Here is a 25,300-nt window from a genome sequence, read left to right on the forward strand (position 1 = left end):
TACATAGTCTTACATACAAAGTGGCTTGACGATCATAACATAAACATCACGGAGTTACAGGCATAGCCTACAAATATCGGTGGGCTATTTGTCTGATGGCCACTGCGAGAGGCCGCCTATCGGCCAAACGCAGGTACGAGGTTTCCAGTGTCGGGAGTCACCTGAACACACGTGTTGACAGAACATACTATAGTAAAACATAATTTACGGATGCTTTTATTTTGACACATTAGGCTACAGTTATTTTTTGTTACATCTTTAGATTTAGCTTAGACTAGATCGATAAACAAAAGATAAAATGCTGCACGATAAAATAAAGTGGGTGCACACACTCTGTATCTATACCTTAATTTGCTCCCATTTTAAAAGTAATTGATGTGAAGGGGTACCAAAATGATTCATCTGGTGTGTGTATGATCTAAATTTAGGTAGTCTAGCCTCAAGCCACATTTTATAATTAAGGTGTTTTAGTCAGATTAACGTTAGTAACTATACAGTCTATGGTTTTGAGTCATGTTTTTATTTGAAAGATTCTCACCGGACGTGTAATTGTTGTAGCTGCTGGCTGAGCGGAAGTTGGAACTCATTTCACGCCATTTTGAGATATCGGCCAAGCATTGAGTAGCTAGCTAGCTAGTTGCTTGTGGGCAATGTGATCGACCCATTCGAAGCTATGCCGATTACTTAATCGTTTTTTTTTAAGATTACAGTCACGTTATTATTTGAGAGTTAATCCGATTGATATACCATCTCTAACCTTGAGTGCTCTTCCAGCCATGGCCACCGAAGGAGCAGCCGACCAGGTAACGTTAGCTGCATGTAGTTCGGTTGGGGGGCAAGCTAACCCTTGACAAGTTAGCATAATTTAGCTTGTGTTTTAATCTTGGATAACAGTAATATGTAAACACGGCTCTAATATATGGATTATGTTATGTTAATACGCAAGTGTTAGATAATATTACACAATTACGAAGATTGTTTGAATTTGCGGTTTGTCGAGTTGTAGCTAGCTAACGTTAGCTTGTCTTACGCCATATCTGGCTGGCTAACTGTAGCATTGTCCGATGTGAACGCGTTGAGGTAACGCTAACTTAACATTTTCTATCCGTTACCGTGATACACACTTTTAGGTACGTCTAGCTAGTTATTCAACATAACTGATTCACAGTGCTGGATGGCTCTCAATGGTTGCAAGTATGAAGACCAAACGTTAGCTAACTAGTGTGAGGGTTAAACGGTTTTCTGTGTTTGTAACTTGATTTACCTGCGAACCCGCAATGTTTCTGCTCCTTAAATTTCTGCAACACACTGCAGGGGCGTGGCCAACAGTTCAGGAACCATTAACTAATGCTTAACTCAGTTTTTACCGTTAGCGTTATGTTGACCCTCCCACCACACCACTAAACACTGCAAGCCTATTCAGCAGCATAACCCTTTTCCCCCCATGCCTTTGTGTTGTCTTGCAGGCAGCGGCAGAATATATTCCAGAGAAGGTGAAGAAGGCAGAGAAGAAGTTGGAAGAAAACCCATATGACCTTGACGCATGGAGCATTCTGATTCGAGAAGCACAGGTTTAGTGACACAGAGTTGTATTCCTGGGGTTAAGCAAAGTGGGAATACGGGTGGTGGGAGGTTTGATGCAATATATTATTAAAATTCAAAGTACTCTCTCGTATGATTTATTTTCGTATGTAATATAGTTTGGCATGTAAATGCATTCTCCTTCTTTAGAACCAACCCATAGATAAAGCAAGGAAGACGTATGAGCGACTTGTCACGCAGTTCCCAAGTTCTGGCAGATTCTGGAAACTGTTCATTGAAGCTGAGGTTAATACTTTTTACATTTTCTTTAGTGTGCATGGTGGGGGATTTTTCTAACATGATCAACAATGTGATTTTCACACAAACAGAATGTCTCATTCTTCAATGAAGTTTTAAGTCACAATTTTTGTTTTGAGTCACTTGACCTGACTACTTTTTTGGGTTGCACTTGTCACCTCAAGTTTATTACTGATCAAGGGTAATGTATAAAACATTTTGACAGTTGAAAGCATCTGCCTAAAAATATCCTACACTATGAAGGACCAGTAATGAACATTGATGTAGAATGACGTTAGACACTTTTAATTTGTCAGGCTCTAGACTCATGAAGAATTGTGCCTTTTTAAACACAAACAAAGGACAAATTAGCTCTAACCATTTCTTTTTCAGAAAATTCTTATGTTCCCAGGATTTCAAAAATATCTATATTTTCTGCGTCATTTTTAAATGGGGTAAAGTGCATTTGTTGCATGTTTGCTCTGCAACAGTATTAAAACTATTTTAATGGTATTGGAGTGCATTAGCCTTTTATTCACTTGTCGTGTCAATTTATTGCCTCCTGTGTCATTTCTTTTGGGTAATTTTATAAACAAATATTTTAATGTGTGGCCCAATCATTCCTTGAGACATTTCTCCCCTCTCATGAATATATGACATTTCCCTTGATACCATCAACAGGCTTTGCTGTTATGCAATAAGCTACTGATATGATGATTAATTTCCCCTTGCACATTATTGTTTTTTTCTAACCCGTTGAAGTCATTTTTTGATGCCCCTAACCTTTGCAGGTGACTACTGCAGTTGTTGTTAAACACATTGCACAACGTGTAGCAGCATTATCAAGCATCAGGATTAAGCTTCTAGTTTAAAGTCCAATGTGTAGTTCTGGATAATGATTACCTCTAGGCTTGGAGTTGAATGTTGCTTTATGCTGAGTTTGTAGTGGTTTGTTGTTGTGGGGCTGCTCCCCTGGGAGAAGCTTACCCTGCCCCCTCCTAGTCACCCTACCCTCGCCCCCAGTCTTCACCCACTTGGCTTACCCAGTGCACAAAAATGCCCGGTGACATATGTAACGAAATAGATATACATATGTTGTGAAATGGAAAAAAGAACACATTGCTGTCTTTGCCAAATGGACTAGGCTTCTCATGAACAATCCTCCTACACAGGAGAGGAAATTTGCAGCAGCTACCAGCTTAGTGCTGGTTAAATATGCAAGTGGCTGGTAGATTTGCTTAACTCACCAGCCAACTAAAAACCATGGCGATCTAATGAGTGGCTGGTAAAATTTGAATATTCACTAGCCATTTGGTCAGCGACAAACAAAAGATTATTTTGCACCCTCCACTGCCTACAGTTGGCAATAACTGAACGTCAGTAAAGCATCAGTGTCCCCCTCCACACTAATCTTAGCCTGTCTTACAGATGTCAGGCAACACGACATAAAAAGACCGCAGAGGCGTCACTACAGCTAGTAGGGATGTTTCATTTGTTCATCTTAAAGCATATGCAAAAGAGCAGAGAGAACAAACTAAACTACATTTGAACATGTCATGTTAGTGTTATTTGCAACAAGAATAAGGATCCAGCTCTGTAATGGTTTATTGCCAAGTTATTAGTATCAATTTTTTATTTTATTTTTAGCAGAAAGTTAAGTGAAAAGTGGGCAGAAGAACCAAGGAGCCAGTAACTCTGTAAATAGGCCTTCTCTTAAAATAAATATTTATTTATCATTAAGTTCTGACATCGTTTCACTTATCCAACTTAACTACAAACCAAAATTCAGCCCAAAACATAGCCCAAGATACAGTATGGGCATATATTTTTGCTGCAATGAGAGACTGGACATTTGAATTGGCATTAAGTTGTTAATTTATTTTGGCTATTTCATCCCAGCTAGATATTTAAAAGCAGACTGTAGTTCTATTAAATCTCAATTTTTAAACCAAGGCATATATTGGCAGTACATTTTAATAGCTTGCAAATCATAGTATAAAGACATTCTTTGATTTGGTAAGTATGCGAATTAGCTCTTATTCCCCCCCTACATGAGAACTCTATGTTGGTTTGAACTTTGAATTAACTGACGTGTTGGAAACCCTCATGCCCTCACGAACCCCTCTTCGGTAAAATCCATTGTACTCTGCACTTTTGGTTCCATAGAATCCTAATCACTTTTCATAAAGATCACAGCGTGCCCTTGTGTTTGTGTGAGAGTCTAGTTTGCTTGAGATTTTACATTATTATACAGAGTTGTAAAATTTGCACACTAGGCAAATTATACTATAGTCTTTTTTTATTGGTCACTTCTTTTAGATGTAGTGCAGCTCACTGAAATGGCCAGTGGAGATAACATGCTAGCACATGTCTGACATGATGCTTGAGTTTATTGTTGCCCCACAGTAACATGATGTTTAGAAACATGTCATGTGACATGCAGTGTGTGGAAAGTGCATATTGAGGCAACTTCCCCAGTCAGTCGGTCTTTGAGACTATTTAGTTTTTGTTCTTTTGATCGTTTTCTTTAAATTATAGCATGGGCAGTATGCTCTATGACAGAGATCAAATGTATTGTTTATCTTGAGGGAGAAACCAGCAAGAACAAACAACCTATTAGTCTTTGTTTTGTCATAGTAAGGATATGAGACATTGTTATTGCTTGTGTTTGCAATATTGTACTGCATAACTGATTTAAAAGCAGTAACCAAATGCAGTTGAGTTTCCGTTTGTGTACAGTTTCACTCTTAATTGCAATGAAGAATTATAATTATCAGTCAGTTCTAAGCATTTACTGGGTGCTTGACCTGAGCGAATTGGATCACAGTAGTATAGCGATTGAGTTTATACTATGTAACTATTATTTTTACTATTATACTTTCTTTTATCATATTAAAGTAGGTAAATTGTGTGCGTAAAGGATCTCATAGATGTGTGTGTTGTTTTTCTGGCCATGATCTTTAGCAGAGTTTGTGCTTCATGGTGTTATGTAACCAGGTACCAAAATCTCACCCTTAAAGTGGCCACTTCAGGTGTAGTAACCTCTCCCTCCTGGAGGGGCATCTAAAAAGATCGGTTACCATCTCACCAGCCTGTTTTATCATCATGGCAGTCTAACTACTGCACTTTATATAGCTGATATATTTTAGGGTAGCACACAGAGAAACATTTATAACCCTGATTTGCATCAGTGTTTGCAAAGGCTCAGATTCAACTGATTCTGAAAGACTACATCTGATTATATTACATAAGAATTTAGACCTTCATTGTAACCAAATGTTTCACACATTGAAAAACATAAAGAAAATATCTTGCTTTTAGTCATGGTCAGGAAGGCTTATTAGAGTTGTCATAATCCAGATTGTATATCTGAGGCAGTTAGTGATATTTTGCAACTGATTTGACTTATTTCTTGGCTAAAAATAAACAGTGAATGCATTCTCTAAACACCACACACACTTGTCTCTCTATTACGATTAGAGAATCACATTTGCCTTGTCTGTTTTTGTAATTAAGGTAAAGCTAAATGTGTCAGATGTTGCAGTATATGGAATGAGTAATGTAGGTCAGTCTTTTTTTGGGAGTGCACTCTACGCTGCAGGTGGCATTACTGCATAGTTTTACAAGAATCCATCGTTAGCAAATGTGTTTCTTAGAGAATATACTTTTGGATAGGTCCAGTGGAGAGGTTCTACCAAATTTGAGTTTTAGGTTGGCCACTTGCGTGAAATGCATGCACAATCTCAGAATATTGCATTGCTTTGTTTATAAGTAGCATAATTATTACAATAACCTTTACATCTTTAATTGTTAAATGTGTAAAAGCATTTTCCTTTGGATGTTTTGTACTGTATTTGTACATTTCAATATAGATGCAGCTACATTTGTTTATGTACAGTTTTTGTGTCCCACTATTAATAGTGGACAGTTAAGAGGTGACCGGATACAAGGAGGTAAAGGGGGGGGATCAAACAATAGACATTGCTATCACAGTATGTGGAGTGTCTCACAACCAACGGGCCACACACCTAGATAAATGAATGTTTACATTTTGTGACAGGTTACTTAACCAATCCAATATGGTGGAATTCAGTCGATAATATTCTACATATTTGACAGAATTCCGTAAAACTCATTGTGGAGGCATGCTTTTAAACGTACCAGCAATGCAATGTTAATAATTTGACCATTTCAATGAAACAAAACGGTCATCTTACAGCAGTCCACTGTACTTTCTCAGTGTCTTGGTAATGTTTGCCAACTATGTAAACTATTATTTCATGTCACTTCCAGGCTGGTTTAGTTCAGCTTTTTCACTTTGTAGAACACTTTGATGTAAATACAATGGTATTGGTCTACCCACGTGGAGTACTAATACCACAGAAACAACAGCCTCCCTGTCTGTACTGGAGGGTACTGTGAGACTGTTGCATCAACAGTTGGCCGTATAACATGTATTGCTGCAACAATGTAAGGTTACATACTCACCTAAGACTGTGAAAGGAATAGATCTTTTACAAATACTAATATCCAAATAGCACTCATTTTGTCGGGATTTTTTCTGTAACACATGGGCACTGGTGTTTTTCTGGGTTATGTGGCACAATTTGCAAAGAAAATAAACCCCTTTTTAAAAGTAGTTTGTCATTCTTGTGTGAATTTCACTTTGTTGATCTTAAAGGTCCCGTGTGTGTGTGTATCTGTGTGTGTATGTATGTGCGAGTGGTCACATTTGCATGAATGCATGTATCCTGCAAGCCATAAAAGTAGAAGGGACTTTTGAATTAACATTGCATTTACACTCTTATTTGCAGATCAAGGCAAAAAACTATGACAAGGTAGAAAAGGTAAGTGTCCCTCACAGTCATGGAAGCCGACGTGATGTGTGATTTTGACGGCAAGGGTCATCTGACTGTTTATAATTAGTCCATCATCCTTGTATTACAAGGCATGTAAGACATACACGTGAAAGGCGTGTCATTTTGGTCCAAGAAGCACACAAAGTGTGCAGATGGGAGAAAATGTATTTTTTGAAAATGTGTGAAGTGCCTTTGATGTGCAAGTTGATTTCCCTGCATACTGGTGTGCCACCATAGCTATTATTTTATACCTACTAGTTAATACTATAGCTGTATTAGTTAAAAAATATTCATTGTTTCACCTCTATGTTGATAATATACTTTTTATATGTATAACCATAATTGTATTTTCATGTAAACGTACAACCAATTACAATAATAACCTCAGTGTTGGCTTGGAATTTGTTGGGTCCCACTGGTTTTCCACTACTAATAAAGTATTTGAATGTATCATGTTTAGTTTTTGTCTAAAAGTCAAGTTCAACTCATCAATACAATACATCCCTTTAACTGACCTTCAAACTCTCCTGTATTCATTCAAGTGTGGAGGAGCCCACTGAAATGTGTGGCACATCTGAGGTTTGTTAAGTGAAGCAGAATAACTAAATTGCATCATATAACTGTGAAGTAAAACCTGGAACCTCCCCCCAAATCTGGCATATGCTTAAATTAAAACCGCTTTTCTGGTAATCCTCCTACATGGGATATGCCACTAATGAGATGCATGCGAGTTTTGAGCGTGGCTTTACAAAGCCAGATAAATGGGACAATGAATACGGGTAGCTGTCAAGTGTGTTAATATGAGTTTGTGTCTGTATTCTAGTTATTTTATCTTATATGCTTGCCACTGTAGTTGTTTCAGAGATGCCTAATGAAAGTCTTGCACATCGACCTCTGGAAATGTTACCTCTCATATGTTCGAGAGACCAAAGGGAAGCTGCCCAGCTACAAGTAAGAGAGCATGCTGCATATTGGGTTCAGGCATGTTAACATACTGCTGTACTGTAAAATACACATACATTGTCTCATTTTCATTTCTTTCTCATTTTCAGAGAGAAGATGGCCCAGGCGTATGACTTCGCTCTGGATAAAATTGGCATGGAAATTATGTCTTATCAGGTACACAGATCTGAGCTATTCATTTGTACCCGTGTATATACATTTCTGTTAATGTCTGTCCCCTAACACCTATTCTTTCATCTCCTTAGATTTGGGTGGACTACATCAACTTCCTCAAAGGAGTGTAAGTGTTTTTCCCCCCCTGTAATATTGTGAGAATTCATAAACTGTTAGCCAACTCTGAAATGTTGCCATTTTTGTTTTGTGTTCCATTAGTGAGGCGGTGGGCTCGTACGCAGAGAACCAAAGAATCACTGCAGTACGGCGGGTGTACCAGAGAGGCTGTGTGAACCCTATGATCAACATTGAGCAGCTCTGGAGGGATTACAGCAAATATGAGGAGGTGAGTGATGCGCCCAGGCCTCTGTCTACCTATGCTTTATATGTTTGCATAAAGGGATACAGAGTTTTAGCTGTTAAAATGTGAGAGTGATGGAGCGCTAGACTGACTTGTCTATTTCGTGAACAGGGAATAAATGTGCACTTGGCCAAAAAGATGATTGAGGACCGAAGTAGAGACTACATGAATGCCAGGAGAGTGGCAAAGGTGAGCGTCACAAACATGCACAGACGTCTTTTGAATCCTTGTGCTGTCTTTGTAAACTATTAAAGGCTGCATGCTTTGTGTACTTCAGGAGTATGAGACTGTGATGAAGGGGCTGGACAGGAATGCACCATCAGTACCGCCCCAGAACTCCCCTCAGGAAGCCCAGCAAGTGGAAATGTGGAAGAAGTACATCCAGTGGGAAAAAAGCAACCCGCTGCGCACAGAAGACCAGACCCTCATCACAAAGAGAGGTGACTATGCTCAGGATGTGCTGTGTTGGAGATTGTAAATCTTTGCAAATAGGCCCCAGTTGGCCTCTGATTCCAGTAATTATGCTAGTGTGCAATTTTAATCATGTTTTGAGCATCACTCAATAGATACATAATGTATGAAGCTTTTTCTTCTGTTAGATTGTAGCCACTAGAGGGCATAGCTCTTCTCCCCACTCACGGTTTAATGCTTTGATTCTGTATTTTATGAATCTGTCAATTGCTGTTGCGTGTTGCAGTGATGTTTGCCTACGAGCAGTGCCTGCTGGTGCTGGGCCACCATCCTGACGTTTGGTACGAGGCAGCACAGTACCTGGAGCAGTCCAGCAAACTGCTGGCAGAGAAAGGGGTAAGAGAGAAAAAAACTCTAATTTCAAACCCCTGATAAGCATACTTCAGAGGAGTCGAACTTAAAGCTGTTCTATAATCGTTTGCATGTTTTTCTCTCAGGATATGAATAATTCCAAGCTGTTTAGTGACGAGGCAGCTAACATCTACGAGCGTGCCATCGGGACACTTCTGAAGAAGAACATGCTGCTGTACTTTTCATTTGCAGACTATGAAGAAGTGAGCGTCCAGTTGCTTACTCTGCACAAATTGTAGTCAACATAGTAAGACTAGCTGGGACTTATCGGGATATATCTCTGGCTTTCCTCATAGAGTCGCATGAAGTACGAGAAGGTCCACAGCATCTATAACAAACTGCTTGGCATTGAGGACATTGACCCCACGCTGGTCTACATTCAGTACATGAAGTTTGCCAGGAGGGCAGAAGGGATCAAGTCAGGTCGCACCATCTTCAAAAAAGCCAGAGAGGATCTACGCACGCGGCACCATGTGTATGTGACGGCAGCACTGATGGAGTACTACTGCAGCAAGGTAGGCACACATAATCACATGTTTAGTATATGGACAATGTCACTAAAATCAATCTAAATTGTTTTTTGTCTCTTTTCATCTTTCCTTCACCACAGGATAAATCGGTAGCCTTCAAGATTTTTGAACTTGGTTTGAAGAAATACGGGGACATTCCAGAGTACATACTGGCATACATTGATTACCTCTCACACCTTAATGGTAGGTTATGTGTAATAAAATGCAGAGCTAATACACAGAGTGTAAGAAAAGACATTCTTTACTACTAATCTCATCTAAAAGAAAATGGCAGCAGTAATGTCCTGGTGTTATCTCTTGATGAATGAAAGCTTTCTCCATAATTTTCATAGCAATGGAAGATAAATGTGTAACCCTGTTTTTTGTCTTCCTCTACTACTTCAGAGGATAACAACACCAGGGTACTGTTTGAGCGCGTCCTCACCTCAGGAAGCTTGTCGCCAGAAAAGTCCGGGTAATGTCAAGGATTGATTAAGTTGCGTCCACGTGTGCAAATGGCGTTATGATCCATATGTCTAATGCCGTTTGTTAATTTTAGTTTTTCTTTAATCCTTCAGCGAGATCTGGGCTCGGTTCCTGGCTTTTGAGAGCAACATAGGAGACCTGGCCAGTATCCTGAAAGTGGAGCGCAGGCGTTTCACTGCCTTCAAGGACGAGTATGAGGGCAAAGAAACAGCCTTGCTGGTAGATAGATACAAGTTCATGGATCTGTATCCCTGCTCTACTAGTGAACTTAAGGCCCTTGGATATAAGGTGTGTAAAAGATGACCTAGCATGCCATTTCCTACTGCCAAACCAAGGCTTTTTGCCCAAACTGATATTTAAACTGTTTCCACTATGTGTTTGTAGGATGTGTCGCGGGCCAAACTGGCAGCAATGCTCCCAGAGACTGTGGTGACGCCCTCTGCACCTTCACTAAAGGATGAAGCTGACCGAAAACCAGAGTACCCCAAACCTGACACCAATCAGATGATCCCCTTCCAGCCACGCCATCTTGCCCGTATGTAGTCCATAGCCGCCTAACATCTTCTCTCCACGCCACAGGATGTTGTAACAAATCAGTTCAACTCTGTGTTGATGATGTTGCTATGCGTCTCTCCTGCATTTAGTTTACACATAAAAGGTTCCATCGTTGATTTGTTCCTCTCCACAGCTCCTGGTTTACACCCTGTCCCTGGTGGAGTTTTCCCAGTCCCTCCAGCTGCTGTTCTCCTAATGAAGCTGCTCCCTCCGCCTACGTGCTTCACTGTGAGTAGCAGCAGTTTAATACTATCAAGCTCATATTTACTGGTATAAAAGACGAAAAGGAGCAGAATGCAATACGTTTGTGATTGTTTTTTGCTGCAGGGACCCTTTGTTCAAGTGGATGAGATCATGGAAACATTCAGGAGATGCACACTTCCTGAGAGTAAGTTGCATTTGTTAGCGCTTTGGATGACTCCAGACCATTTCTATTTTTAGCAACGCCGCCAACGTGGTAGCTGGGCATCACCAGTCTGGAACCTCTCGGTTCATTTTTAATTTCTATGCGGCGTTAACACAGGCACAGACCAGAGTATCTCTAGACACAGTTAAAAAGACTTGAAAGCAGTTTTGAAGCAAGGAAAAAAATGGTTGCCTGGTCACACACTTTCTCAAATTACAGCTAAACAGTAAACTAAACTAGATTTTGGAAAACATTTTAGGCAAGAAATAGGCTATGCAGTAACAGAATCCTGATTCATATTTGATCAGCACACCTCAGATCAATTAAAAATGTCAGTTATTTTTGGTCTATTTTTTTGTAAGTGGGAGGCTCCTCTATCAGTCATGGTGTAAAACCAGCCTCATGTGAGATAAATGGTTGTGATAAGCCTCGTCCAGGTTCTGGCCGGCTGAGTGGGAGGGGGACCAGACGCGTTGGCCAAAATAAATGAAACCTATTGTAAGCTTGCAGATTCCTCTGGTTTCCAGGCTAACAACGTGGCTCTGGTGATGGAAATGTCAGTCAGATGTTTGGTTTAACGAGTGAACAAAACCAACACGCTTAAAGTAAAATATCTTCACAATTTATAAATGATGGGGCATTAAATGGGTCGAAATTGTTCTGTCCACTATTTGACATGCCACTGATGTATTTTCTGTCTCTATAGCTGTTGATGCTGCTGTAGAGCTGATCACTGGAAGACAGCCCGATGCAGGAGGAGAGGGTAATGGATCCATGGAGAACCATGCTGTTGCCAAGTCACTCAAGAGGCCTAACGCAGACTCCGATGAGGAGGATGACAAAGGAGCTGTGGCTCCGCCCATACACGACATCTACCGTGCACGCCAACAGAAGAGGATTCGATAAACCATCTAAAACACACACTAAACCCAACTAGAATGTAATCTTAACAGGTGGTCATGTGGGGTAAATGTACATGTTCACATTTCTGAGTGCGTCTGACAGATTATACATCCGTTTATTTCTGTACAGAAGACAAGCATATACAGACAGTATGTACACCTGAGTGTTCTCGTGGCTTTTTTCGTTGTCAACAGTTTTTATTTTTAAAGACTGACCATTATACTGTACAAAATTTTTAATTGAACCCTTGATTTTGGCACAGAGCTCAGTTTTGGCCTTGTGATGTTCCAGTGATGGCAAAGTGGAATCAAGCTTTTTTTAGATAACTTGAGGAAACGCAATTCCTTTCAATAAAAATGGAAACAAGAATTCAACTAGATTGGCTTTTTTATTTGATTGAATTGATGCTTTATGCTTCATTGCTGTCTTTCTCTGTAACTGACTGGGCTTTTTTTAAGACCTCTTTTAGCACAGCCATGCCAGGCCTTATCATTACCACTAAGGGGCAGCACATAACATTTAGCTGAAAAAAATCAACCATCCTTCCTTTGTTTAAAAAATCAGTTTGCCTCTGACGGCAGGGTATCATAGGCTTAGCCTATCTACATAAGGGCAGGATAGCTTTGAAACAAAAAAGGTTTGCTGCATTTTACATTTTAGCAACGTGGACTTTGAGTGTGAAAACACAAACTAAAATAATTACTATAAGCTGAAAGTAATTTAGCTGTCATAAGAAGACAGTTTCTTAGTTGTGACAAGCTACTTGACTGGGGGGGGGGGAAATTAACTTGCACAGTGAACATTTTTTAATGCCAGCCAGCTGCTTTTTTTGGCATTGGCCTGATAACATCATTATTTGTCTGCCCTGATCAGCCTTTGAAATATGATGCAGCCCATCTTAGCTCTGAGCCTATTCAAGGTAACACTGTGACATTAGTCGAAAACATAAGTGTTTGGTGATTTTGTGTTCTAGCATCAAAGGCTAATGTCAGCCACCTACAACAAAACAAAACAAAGTCTTGGAAAGGAAAGCACTACTCATTTTCTTATTTGAATTGATGAGCCACTGCATGTTAAACTGGACTTGGGATGTTGACATGAAAGCTTATGTGTTTTGGACAAAAACAATGACAGAGTATGATAAACAGTATTAGCCTTTTATGAAACATGAACTCAACATTACAGTTAGAGAAAAACAGTAGGAAACACAATTTTGTTAGTTGACTAAGAAACTCAATAGCAAAAAAACAGCCATAGATTTCACAATTGGGCCTCTTTATTAAAAAGGAGGGGACTGGAAGTCTGTACAAGGCCTGTGTAGGGGTCAATTAAGAATGGACACAATGTACTGCAAACTGCCTGTTATACATATAAATAACCAAACAGATTCCATTTGTTCTCTTTTTTTTATCAGAATACACACGTTTTGTATCTGCAACGAAAAGGGAAATGTACGTGTATGAATGTTACACAATTCCATTTCAAAAATACAAAGAAGATGTGAGTGGTCTAAACTTAGTCTGGGAATGCTTATGTCACCTGGAAATGTGGAAGTGATTTCCTCAGCTGATTAGAATGAATACATAAACCTTATTCAAAACAGAACCCTGACAATACCACTAAAACGCGGCTCAAGGTTTTAAATTAGAAAAAAATGAGAATAACTACAAACATCTGTTTTGCTGATATGTTCCAGCAAACACAAAAACCCAGAGGGCTTATTCTCATGAATGCCTCTGACTGTTTACTACCGCCCAACATCAGACTTTTAGATTTCCAGGTTCAAATTTCCGTTTGAGGGTTTCTAAAGACATGGCTCTTCTGTGCATCACATTGTATACGGAAAACCACATGAACAGACACATTTTTATTGCTAACACTGTTCCTATTGCACAAGCACAAAGAATACATCCATTGAAAAGTGATATATGCAGACTTGTCCGAATGCCATCAAAACGCTTTGCAGTGTAAAATCTTTTTTTTTAAACTTTCAAGAACATTTGGTTCATTTTGTCATTCAGGGAAAGTTACAGTCTCATACATAACTGACAAGGACATTTCATGTTAGTGTCCTGCACCAAAGAAAATATTTTAGAAATGAAATAAGCCCTTAAATATTGCAGCTCATTACAAGTTCCCCAGTTAAAATTCACATTCTTGTTCAGTAGCCTAAACTATTTACATACAAGTAAATAAAATACACATTCTACTGTGCACATCTTCTCATAATTTACATCCCATTCACTTTTGTTCTTACATTTACCTCTTTTTACATTATAATACATGATAATGATGATAAATATCACTGTAGCAACATGTTGACACTAGAAAATCTTATTTCCAAAGTACTGAATAAAAATCTCTGGATGGCCTTTATAAAACTGTCCAAGCAGACGTTTCTTCTCTTTAGGGGAGAGTTTAGGGTTCTCATGGATGGTCTGGAGCAAGGACCAAAGTTCCTCTTTAGTGTTTTTGTGTGCATTTTCTGTGTAGGCCTTAGCACTCACTCTTGTGCAGTACGTTGGTCCTGCAGTAAAGAGAGATTGGAAAAACATAAAGGAAGTCTTCATCTTTATTTACACCAAAGTGAAGTGTTCTGTGGTCACACAAACAGCTGAATGAATATGAAAAATAGGAATATATACAAGGAACATCTGCAAACCTGTTGTCACATCTGGATCCTTCCCTTTCACAATATTCATGATTCTGTCACTGACCATTTTATGCAATGAAACGGGAATCTGGTGGAAAAGAAAGCAACATGAGACATGAAGTTTCCATTTATCTTGTCTGAAAGATCCAATCTCAATACAAATACAATTATGATAAGTAGAATCCTGCTTCTGTGTAAAAAGGCATTTCATCAACCCAATGTCTAATTTCTCTAATGGGGATGTTGATTGTTACATCCCTCCTACAACAGTGGACACACGCACACAGGAAACAAAAAAAGATGAATTAGGAACACTCACTTTAAACAGATCGCAGTGGTTATCCATCATGAACAGAACCATCAAGTCCACCTTTCCTTTGGAGAGTCTTCTGCTGTAGACAATGGCACTTGAGAAAGACCTTTTCACTGCCATTCTGTTCTCAATCTGACGGAGAAATTGTGTTAACATAGATCACCATATGTAGAATATGCATGTACTGACTTGAGCGAGTGAGGCACAAGCGCTCACCTCTTTGTGCAGTTTGACCTCCTGTGGTTTGGCTGCGACAGCCATGAATCTCAGGAGCCTGCGGAGCTCCTCCCGGCTGCGAGAGTCCTGCAGCTTTAGGCTCAGCTGCAGAGCCTCTAGAGCTTGCTCTTGCTTGCCGTTCACTGACAACAGACCACAGAAAATACCAGGATGAAAATGCTGAGCTTGAGAAAAGCTCGTAATTAAACTGGCATGATATTTGACAGGTTTCATATATACGCGTCACCATAAAGAGCCTCATCAACCCTTCTGAAAACAAAATAAAGCAAAACACAGAAATGTTTTAGATCAAACAAAAAAGAGATCTGCTTTTACCAAGTAGCTCGGAGATGCCAGAGTGGATGTCAAACACGTGGTTGCTGAGCAGAGGTGGCTGTTGTAAGTGTCCGTAATGCTGGGCCAGGACCTCGTAGAGCAGACTCTTACACCGGAGCAGGTCGTCAGCACAACTGGCCAAACCTCGACTGACCTCCACCACCAGTTCATCAGGAAGAAACTCTAGACAGTCCACGGCCCCCGACAGCCATTCATCAGCCCTGAGGGGAGAGGGAAGTGGAATGACTTCAGACACAGCTGACAGATTGGTCGAAGTAAGAGAACGGAGAGACAGAAAGAACTATGGTGATTTAGGGAGAACTCGGCTGCTTCTAAGCACAGACTTGGTCATTTTTATTTTTTATACAACCATCATTTAAAGCTATAGTGCGTAGTTTCTGTCTTCCCGATGAGGAATTTTAATAAATGACAACAAAACTGGTGTATTCACATGATACACGCACCCACGCCCCCACCCTTCCTCCACACAGGTGCTAGTAGTCAAGGAGGACGCAAAGGATTAAAAAAACGTGACAGACTCTTGAGAAGAGTCAATCATTACTTGAGCTTCAGCGCTGAAGTCATCAGATGACACAATCTTCTGAACATAGCAATGTTGAAAAATACAGAAAGAGTTGGGTGGAGCTGATATGTCTTAATTAGCTGTGTAGCAACTCATTTGACAATAGCTTGAATGTAGCATATGTTTATTAATATCACAATTCATGCACTAAAGCTTTAAGTAGTAGTCGTAACACCACTATAAAAAAACAATTAAAAATAAAAGTCCTGCATTCAAAACAGGGCTGCACGATATGTAAAAATATCTAACTGCGATCAGTTCAACTGATCTTGGGATATGATTCATGATATTGGAGGGAATGATATTTTTGTATTATTCTCATTTCCATTGAAAAATATCCAGTACCAAACATGGATGTTTTTTTTAGTCCGTAGGATACAATTTGTAGGCCAGGACGTCCCTGCAGCAAATGAAACACATTTTGCCTTTAACAAAATTGCGCCAAACAAAAAAATTAATATAAAAATAATATTGCGCTGCCTGTAATTTGGATATTGGACTAGTCCATATTGCAGTGTGGATTAAACTGTGATTAATGTGCAGCCCTAATTCAAAATGTCACTACAATAATAGTACAAATGTATTAGCTATAGAAAGTGTTAAAAGTGAATGTATCAACTATGCAGATTGCCTCCTGTCAGTGTTATATTATTGGATCATTACTTTTGATGCATTAACATGTAAGTGGTAGATATTGTTTAAAATAGCAAGCTTGTTTTAACTGCCTCTTATAATACTTAGTAGTTTAATCTATACTGTAACAAATGTTTCATATGCATGTGCTTTACATTCACTTTTCAGTAGCAACTATAGCATTTAAATAAATGTGGTGGAGTGAAAAAGTAGAATAGGCCCCTTTGAAATGCATTGGAGGATAAGAAAGTACAACGTAGCTTTAAATAGACATTCTCAGAGTATTTGAAAATGATACAGTAAAAGTACAGTACTTGAGTACCACTACTGCATATATATATTACTTTTGTTTCAACACAATTTCAATATTACAATCATTTAAATGGCTTTAATGTAGATCCATTATTTTACCTTCCAAATGTTACACCTAAGAGGACTTACTGTGCTTCACTGAAGGCCTTGAGGACCTCTCTGTCTAGATAGCTTGATGTATACAACAGGTCCGGGTCACTGTCCATGCCATGAAGTGGAGGCTGTGATGAGTCTTTACCCTCTAACAGCTTCTCCAACAGGGAGAGCTCTATCAGCTGCAAAAGCCTGAACACCGCCTGCTGGTGCCAGACCTCATCAACAACTGTAAAAACAAAGAGTTAAAAGCCATATGGTTCATAGGTGCACAGATACAGACACATCATTTGGTGCATGAAAACACAGTGCCGGTATTATATCCTTCCCATCAGCCAAAAGACAACTTACGCTCTTGTGAGAGGCCGAGGTTGATCATCTGAGGAGTGATGGTGGAGCTTAGGTTGAGGTTTCCCAGCACGTCCTCCAATGATTTGTCTGCTTTGACAGGGGAGTGGGTGGAGTAGCTCAGCACCCCTTGTCTTAAGAGTCACACAATAACAGCAATCAATGGAAATGATTGAGAGGGACAAATGTAATGTTGTTGCATGTGTGATTCAGTTACAATTTAGCCTTGTTTTGATTCCGATCAACAAGGCAAAATAAAAGCTCAATTTCCAGCATTGAATAAGTTCTGATCAACATCAAATAGGACATGTAAGACTTCTCTTCTCTCTGTTTTTTATAGTATTTCCATGAAGACTTGACTTGGCTCATGTTGCAAATAACAAAAGGGTTATTTAAGCTGTCAGAGAAAATTTCTCTCCCATTAGTGAGGCCTGTTCTCTGGTCCAGCCTGGAGGTGTCACTCTCACAACAACACAAAGCTCTAAGGCCATGTGTTAGCACCTCGCAGAAACGCATGCTGTCCGTCTTTGCTACATGCTTGAAAGCCTCAAGATTAAATTCTTCAGCCTCTATGTAAAGGGGGATCAACTTTTTTTATGTAGTTTAAAAGAATTAGGTTGATAATTTGGAAAATACTTGTTGATTTTCTTGCAGAGAGTTCAATACTATTATCTCATCTGAGAGTGGTATTAAACTTCTCATTTAACTCTCAGCAAGAAAGCAAATAAAATGTGTTGGAGCAACTACTTCCATTTCATCCTTTAAAAATACTTTTTGATTTGGCACTTTGTCTTGTATTTTAATTTAAAACTCACTGTCACACATTGGCAATGAGGGGGTTATTGGAATTTAACAGTATCAAGACATGATGGGACTTTCAGAAGCCTCCGGTCACACCTCCCTACTTTCGAAAGGCACCCTGTTTAAAACTATACTGGATTTGGGATTTGCTCAGGAGGAAGGAGATCAAAGCAAATCCAAAATGAAGATCATCATTTTGATCATCTGAAGATAATAATACATGAGTACCTTTCATGTGACGGACTGTAGCTATTCTTGTTCCTGTTGATTCTCGGTGAGTCATACCCGCTCTCGATGGTGGTAGTGGAGAGAGAGTTGGTGTTGGCCAGCGATGATGATGATGATGATGAGCCGGTTGTTGGGTTCAGGAACCTATACAAACTGCAACTACTGTCTTCAAATGTGGCTCGCTTTTTTTCCTTCCCAAACACTTTAATGCCCACCGGCTCAAACACCCTGGAGTCCATCAGTGCCTGACAGAGACGGACGGCCTTGTAGCGGGGCACCGCCTCATCACCAAAAAAACGGTTCAGGGTGATGTGTGCCAGCACCACATCCACAGCCTCTGAGCCTAGGAAACAGTCATTGTAGGATTTGAGATTGTGGCGCCGGCTCTTAACCGCCACTCGAGTGTGGAGATTGGAGATGATGCTGCTCCAAATATAGGTGGCCCGGAAAGGCTTCCCAGCCATGCCTTCTGATGGAAGAGGAGGACAGGAGAGAGTCAGTGGACAGAGGGTAGAAAAGGCAATCAGAGGCAAGGAGAATGAGGTTTAAAGTAGTAGAGGTGATAAACTCTAATATCAGCAATGAAAAGCAGGGAATAAGCTTCCTGGATGTGCTGATAGTTTACAAGATTCACATTTTAATTGCTACAAAGATTTCAACCAACTGGCAATGATCCTGAAGAAATTACAACGGTTTTACACCCAGATGCACGTGTGGAGCAACTATCTACTCCTGGCTGAAAGGATATGTTGGTTTATTAATAAGTCAATCAAAAGTCAATCAACTTGGTCCTTGATTGGCTTTGCTTCTAAAAACCCAAACCATCAACAGATCCATTTCAACCATATCCACAGGACTTACCTAACTCCTAGGAAATACTTTCTCATGAAACGCTCCACTTCTCCGATATGTACCCACTGCTCACATGGACTTATAGGCTCATACATGCATATGTACTGGGAATGTAAGGATGCAAAGCTTTTTCGGGGCGAGTTCTGCACCACGTTATCTAGTGTACTGGATGAAACTGTACCATGTTCTCCCGCTGTGCTACTCTTGAATGATACCACCTCACTAAAGATGACACGTTGGAAAAAACGTGTGCTCTTAACAGGCACTACGGCTGCCAAGAAGATGCTAGCTCTACGTTGGAAACCTCCACATCCAATCACTAAGTCCCAATGGATTAACACATACATAGACGTAGTTTATATGGAGCTATCAGTGGCAAGAATGAACAGTGCTGGAGTCAATGCTATTCTAGCAGGGCAAACAATAGCAGATTAGGTTAAGAAATTGTTGTAATTCACTACCTTTATATGCATTGCTGGTTTTGTGGAGTCACATGTCCATCAATAATGTGATGGAGATCCAGGTTTAGGGAGTGGGTTGGTGGGGTGGGGTGGGGGTCACATTTAGTTTTTTTATTTAGTTTTTTACCCTATGTTTTTAAATATTTTCTCCTTTTTGTTGATTGTAAAATTCTGAGTTGGTAGCCGGAATAGTGCACTTTTTACAATAAACGGTTGTTCACAAAAAAAAATAAGTCAACCATAAGAAAATTAATCAAAAAGGAGCTTCGTGATCAATTTATTGTTTACGTCATTTATCAAGAAGATTTTGAGCTCCTCAAATTGTGAGGATTTGCAGATTTTTTGTGATTTACATAATTGTGAAGGGAATATCATTGGGTTTTGGACTGTTGGTCAGATGAAACAAGCAATTTGAAGATATCCACATTGGTCTCTGGGAAATTGTGATGGCCATTTTTCACTTGAATTTGCTCTTAATAAATAAACTAGATACATAATTACATGTATGATTATTTTAAAAAAACAGCAAGAAAAATCAAGATTAAAATAGACTTAAATAAATGCAGACACTGTGGGAAAAAAAAACTTCACAAACTGTTTCTATACAATTTTTTGGGGTGATCAACTTGTTTTTCCATAATAGACATTCTCAGCTTTGTCTATTGTTTGAACACTTTCTCAGAATCCCAATCGGAATTCAAGTTACTGTATGTGGGTGTAACAGTATAATGTCAAGGATCAATGCATCTCATGGGGGTAGTAACCAAACCCAAATCCTCTGCATACATTATGCCCAAATGCTTCTTTCAAATTCACTGAACAGATGTTTAACACCTAAGAATAACATGCTGTAGTCACCAGTAGGTTAAAGACACAAAGAAGAACAAAGAGCAAAATACGTCACCGATTTTCTTACTGTATCGTATACCCGATGCAATCTCTCTACACATGCTACACTCAATCGCACACACACAAGGAAACAGAGACAATGATCATATTGTGAGCCTTTTTCTCACAAGAGATATCCTCACATGTTCCTGTTGAAATTTTTCCACTGGCTTGTCTGCAGTGTTACTAACACATGCACACAAATCAGTAGATGATTCATGCAATCAAACACTGTCACATTCAACACTCCATCGTGCAATTTCTCCAAATATCTTAACTGACCGTCTGTGTATGATTGGTCTTTGTTTAGAGAAAAAGACTTGTGTCGTCAACCCCAAGCCAAACCAGTGAGAAAAAGCCGAGGTGACTTTATCGTGATGTTTGTGTGTCTTTCATCTCACAACAGGAGACATCTAAGGCCTGTTGTGCAAATGTTAGGGGGGATCTGAGAGGATCACTGAGGCCAGGGGCCATAAATCAAGCGGTGTCAGCAGTACAACAGGCTCCATGTTAAGATAACACAACATGACAAACACTATTACTGATCCAGCTGTAAAAGTTGAAAACAAAATCACTCTGGAACGGGACAGCAGCAACCAGATGTTCACCCACTTGTTTCAAATGTACAACAGGTCACAGAGAGCCTAGAAAAGTGTGTGGCAGATACCTCGGTGATGTGTTGATTAATGAGACACATCAACATCAAAATGTTTCTCCATCTGGGGGAGAAGAAACTGTCCTGAACTGGGGATTTGCATAGCAGGGAAAAACAACATGGGGCTGCAGCAGTTGTTCAAGGAGCTCCTTGGCGTTTGTATGCATAATAGGAATCTTGAGAAATATCACAGGCTGATGATAATGCAATGAATTCAAATTTTTCTTTCATTGCTTTAGGATACTCAAGTTTTAAAAATGCTCTTTGGTGGCTGGGTTGGCTCAGTTGGTATAGCAGGCGCACACTATCCACAAAAGTGAATGCCTCTACGCAGAGGTCCAGGATTCGAATCCAATCTTTGACAATTTCCTGCATTTCTCTCTCTTTCTCATCTAGCTGTCCTGTCCATTAAAGGTGGAACAGCCCAAATTATAACCTTAAAAAAATGCTCTTTAAAATAAATATGAGAATATGTCTATTCAAATATTCAAATATCAGTCAATAGATAAACTCACTATAGACAAAATCTCACATGAATGATATACCTTTTGATCAGGAAAACTAAGTAGAAACAGACATCCGAATGAAATCCTTGATGTAGGAGTTAGTGCAGGGCCATCTGGAGAATCCCATCAGGGGTCCCATGGATTACCAGTCACAAAATAAATCCGGATCTGATCAATATCCATTAATGCTTGTTAAAAAGGAAAACAGTAGGGGTCAGGTGTGGGACAGAACAATCCTGGGAACCCGCCTGTGCTCTGTCACCTCTTGTTGCCTGAGCCAGGCTGAGATTAGAGCCCAGTTTGCTCAGCTGACGCCAGACTTCTTCCCTGTGACTGTGGTCCTCTTTATAAAAAATAAAAAAAATTAAAAAAAATAAAACTCCCCAGATGGACTGCAGGATGATAACGAGGTACTGACCTGTGTTTCAGCCAAGGATGACAGTGCACCGTGTGTTTGTACACATCAGTTTAGGTAAATAATCGCGGAGGGAGCAGCGCAGTCACCACATGGGGGATCCTCCCCTTGAGAACTAGGTGTTTAACGCCACTTTGCTCTACCCGAGCTTCATTATCACTGCGGCAGCAAATCAAAAGCATGCATTTAATGTTTAAACACTGTTGCCAAGATATGCACCAAAGTCAGGACTAATGATTCCATGCGGTGAAAATGCGCTGTGGCACCGTCAGACCAAAGGTTGTTGATAGCCACATGCGTAATTACCTATAGGTATGGTATTTACCCTGTTCTACTGCCGTTTCAACACAAACACGCCAGGCTGCTGAGTCGGCACTGAGCACAAATGTCAAAGAGAAATGTTAAGCTTGATCTACAAAGACAGTCACCTGTTTACATCTAAATAGATAACTGGCATTTGTGGATCAAAGTTTTTCCGTATATGAGATCAAATATTTAGGCCTGTTATACGGGTAGGTTTTTTCCCCAAAGGCCAGCCTACTTTAAAAAAAAACGTTTCAATATATTTAGCGGTAGGCTACAATTAAATGACAAAGATGTCCAAACCAAGGTGATACTGTATATTTAGTAAAAATGTCCAATCTTTAGCAAAACATGTTCGATTAGCAACCCCATGACAATAGTCCCAAACCCATACGGTGTGCGTAAAATAGCCCACAATATTGAAATACGGCGAATTAGCCTACATTTCGTCATGAAAACCAATTTCAACCAAATTAGCAGTCCACACATGAGAATGTAATTTCCATCTCAACACAGCAAGTTTCATAACTAAAGAAGCCAAACTATTCGGGCTACAAAAAAACTCAAAACACGACAGTAAATGAAGAGAACATCTAGCCGTTATTTTATCAGTTAAAAGATATTAAATTAATAGGCTTCTACCTGGTGTTCGGTGCATGAAAACTTCTTCCAGTGACTGTAGGAGACAGCCATTCAGACCATGTTCTTGGTCTCCTATTCACAACGTGACGCACGCAACCAACTCCGAAACCGTCCCCTCCCACTGTCATCCATTATTCATGTCCCAGTCGCCGCCCTGCCCGGCCATTAATGCGACAATAATGAAGCTCCGACTGTTTCACTGAAGTTTGACAAAAGGCGCATTAACTCGCTTATTCTTACATGTGGGCATCTTCCTGAGCTGAAACTGTGACCAAAGCTCCTCCATTGTAAGGTTTTACCTTTACATGTGACATGCATGATTATTTTAATTTTATCAGTGGTGTGATAAAATTGCCAACGTTCTGTAGTAAAATTAGCCTACTTTATTAAACATTGTTATTGGTCAAATCAAATCCTTTCAATTTGAAGGACATGCCAAAAATCCAGGAAGTTTCCACACAACCTTTACACTCACAAAGTCACACCCTTAAAGCCTACACTAAGTTGATCTAATCTGATATAGTATTAAAGAGCAGCCACCACGTGAGACAGAGAAGAAGAAGAAGAAGAAGAAGAAGAAGAAGGAGTTGAATGATTGGGATTTAAAGGATAAACACACGATAAAAGATAGGGGATGTTTTGCCAAAACAGTTTCCTGTTTTTTCCTGTTGTCTACGTGTGACTGCAGGGGCCTCGGGTTTCAAGTGGCCCAGCTGCTGTTCCAACTTGTCTGGAATCATCTATTCACTCTCCTCATTCAACTCAATGTTTCAAGACAAATTTCATAAACAAACAAACTAACAACACACCAACATGCACACCCCAGAATAAACTCAGGAGCTGTAGTAGGGCCAGATTTCAGGAAATGGGGTCCTAGCTGGTGCCTTTTTTTTTAGGTGTTCTCTGACATTGAAAAGTAATAAACTGTTATGTTAACACAATGTCACTTGTTGAAAGGGAGACAGAAAGGAAGACGGCAACTATAATCACACGACAGGTATGGTGCAATGGGGTGAGGTGTACAAACCTGGTTTGATTAACTTTTCAAACCATTACATTAGAGAAGGAGAGTTGTGAGCATGTCACTGGTTTGGATTTCCAGACCAAGCACAGGGCATTTCTTCCTCTTTCACAGTGTTGAGCTGCTCTTGAGCAAGGCAGGGTGTTTTAAGGAAACTGCAGGTGTGCATGTGAGTAACTTTACACATGATGTTTGGTTTACTCTTCATAAGAAGTACTACTTAGTCCATGAAAGAAGAAGAAGAAGAAGAAGAAGAAGAAGGACAAGGAGTTTGAATGATTGGGATTTGAAGGATAAACACACGATGAAAAATAGGGGGATAAAAAAATAGCTTGGGTTTAAGATCTACCTGCTGTTATAAAGTGGGAGGCAGTGGGGGATACCAAAATATGCTAAAGTTTTATGAAAATGTAGGATCCAGTGTTTTTAGTGCTTGCGCCATAACAGGAAATACATGTAAGGAATGCATTGGCTACATCAACCTCAAACTCTTGTGAGTCCACCTACTTTATGGAAGTGCAGTACACAATTGCTGGAGTGCCCCTTAAAGAGTAAAAAGTATGGATGCCCCCTTGGCTCTCCACGGTTAAGATGCTAAACATGAATCACAACATCTGGGGTTCAAGTCTGGCTGGTGATCTTAGCAGCTCTCCTTTTGCTGTATAACAAAGTTAAACTTCCCTGATATACTAATGGCACATCACATCTTAGTTTATCTTGTTTGCATTCACACACCCCCCTCTTTACTTGTGACTGAAAAATGTGTTTAACAGTAACACTTAAAATGTCACCACCACAATGAATTATGACTCATAATCATTTTCGTTTCGGGCATCAAACAATCTCTGAGCACTGAATTCGCAGAAGCTCAGGATTCTTGGTTGTAGCTTTAACGTGCTGTATGTGTATGTAAACTTACCCTTTTCTGTTGCTGTGGATAGATATATTTATATTTACACAGCCATCACTTACGTCCAAGCAAGGAGAATAAAAGGAAAAAGGTAACTTCAGTGTGTTCCACTACAATGAGAAGCCTTCAGTTGAGGGCCAAACTGGTTTTACAACTCTTCAAATGAATGCATTGCACTATGATTACAGTGCTGTAGAGTAAAACATGTTTTACACCAACAAGAGAGAGAGAGAGCGAGAGCGAGGACTGATTAATATCTGATTACGAAATTCTAATCCACAAGGTCACAGCAATAT

At 39.7% G+C, this 25,300-nt stretch overlaps 2 protein-coding genes across 2 annotated transcripts; one reads left to right on the forward strand and one right to left on the reverse strand.

Moving 5' to 3' along the window:
* The first annotated feature begins 544 nt into the window (after positions 1 to 544).
* On the forward strand, positions 545 to 12,209 carry cstf3 (cleavage stimulation factor, 3' pre-RNA, subunit 3). The gene is made up of 20 exons (XM_034875129.1): positions 545 to 803; positions 1,467 to 1,571; positions 1,732 to 1,827; positions 6,633 to 6,665; positions 7,531 to 7,628; positions 7,730 to 7,796; positions 7,886 to 7,920; positions 8,013 to 8,139; positions 8,266 to 8,343; positions 8,432 to 8,594; positions 8,852 to 8,961; positions 9,063 to 9,179; positions 9,273 to 9,491; positions 9,587 to 9,689; positions 9,891 to 9,960; positions 10,064 to 10,259; positions 10,356 to 10,506; positions 10,660 to 10,754; positions 10,854 to 10,914; positions 11,639 to 12,209. The coding sequence occupies exons 1-20, from the start codon at positions 777 to 779 to the stop codon at positions 11,836 to 11,838; spliced, it is 2,151 nt and encodes a 716-aa protein (XP_034731020.1). The 5' UTR covers positions 545 to 776; the 3' UTR covers positions 11,839 to 12,209.
* Positions 12,210 to 12,667: 458 nt separating this feature from the next.
* On the reverse strand, positions 12,668 to 23,178 carry depdc7a (DEP domain containing 7, paralog a). Its single transcript, XM_034875142.1, has 9 exons — positions 23,074 to 23,178; positions 18,352 to 18,820; positions 17,326 to 17,456; positions 17,011 to 17,203; positions 15,354 to 15,574; positions 15,018 to 15,160; positions 14,808 to 14,933; positions 14,498 to 14,576; positions 12,668 to 14,362 (listed from the first exon to the last, which is right to left on the reverse strand). Exons 1-9 carry the CDS (start codon positions 23,087 to 23,089, stop codon positions 14,160 to 14,162), a joined length of 1,581 nt encoding a protein of 526 aa, XP_034731033.1. The 5' UTR covers positions 23,090 to 23,178; the 3' UTR covers positions 12,668 to 14,159.
* Between the last annotated feature and the right edge of the window lie 2,122 nt (positions 23,179 to 25,300).

This window comes from Etheostoma cragini, chromosome 1, assembly GCF_013103735.1.
Source record: "Etheostoma cragini isolate CJK2018 chromosome 1, CSU_Ecrag_1.0, whole genome shotgun sequence".
NCBI classification, from domain to species: Eukaryota; Metazoa; Chordata; class Actinopteri; order Perciformes; family Percidae; genus Etheostoma; species Etheostoma cragini.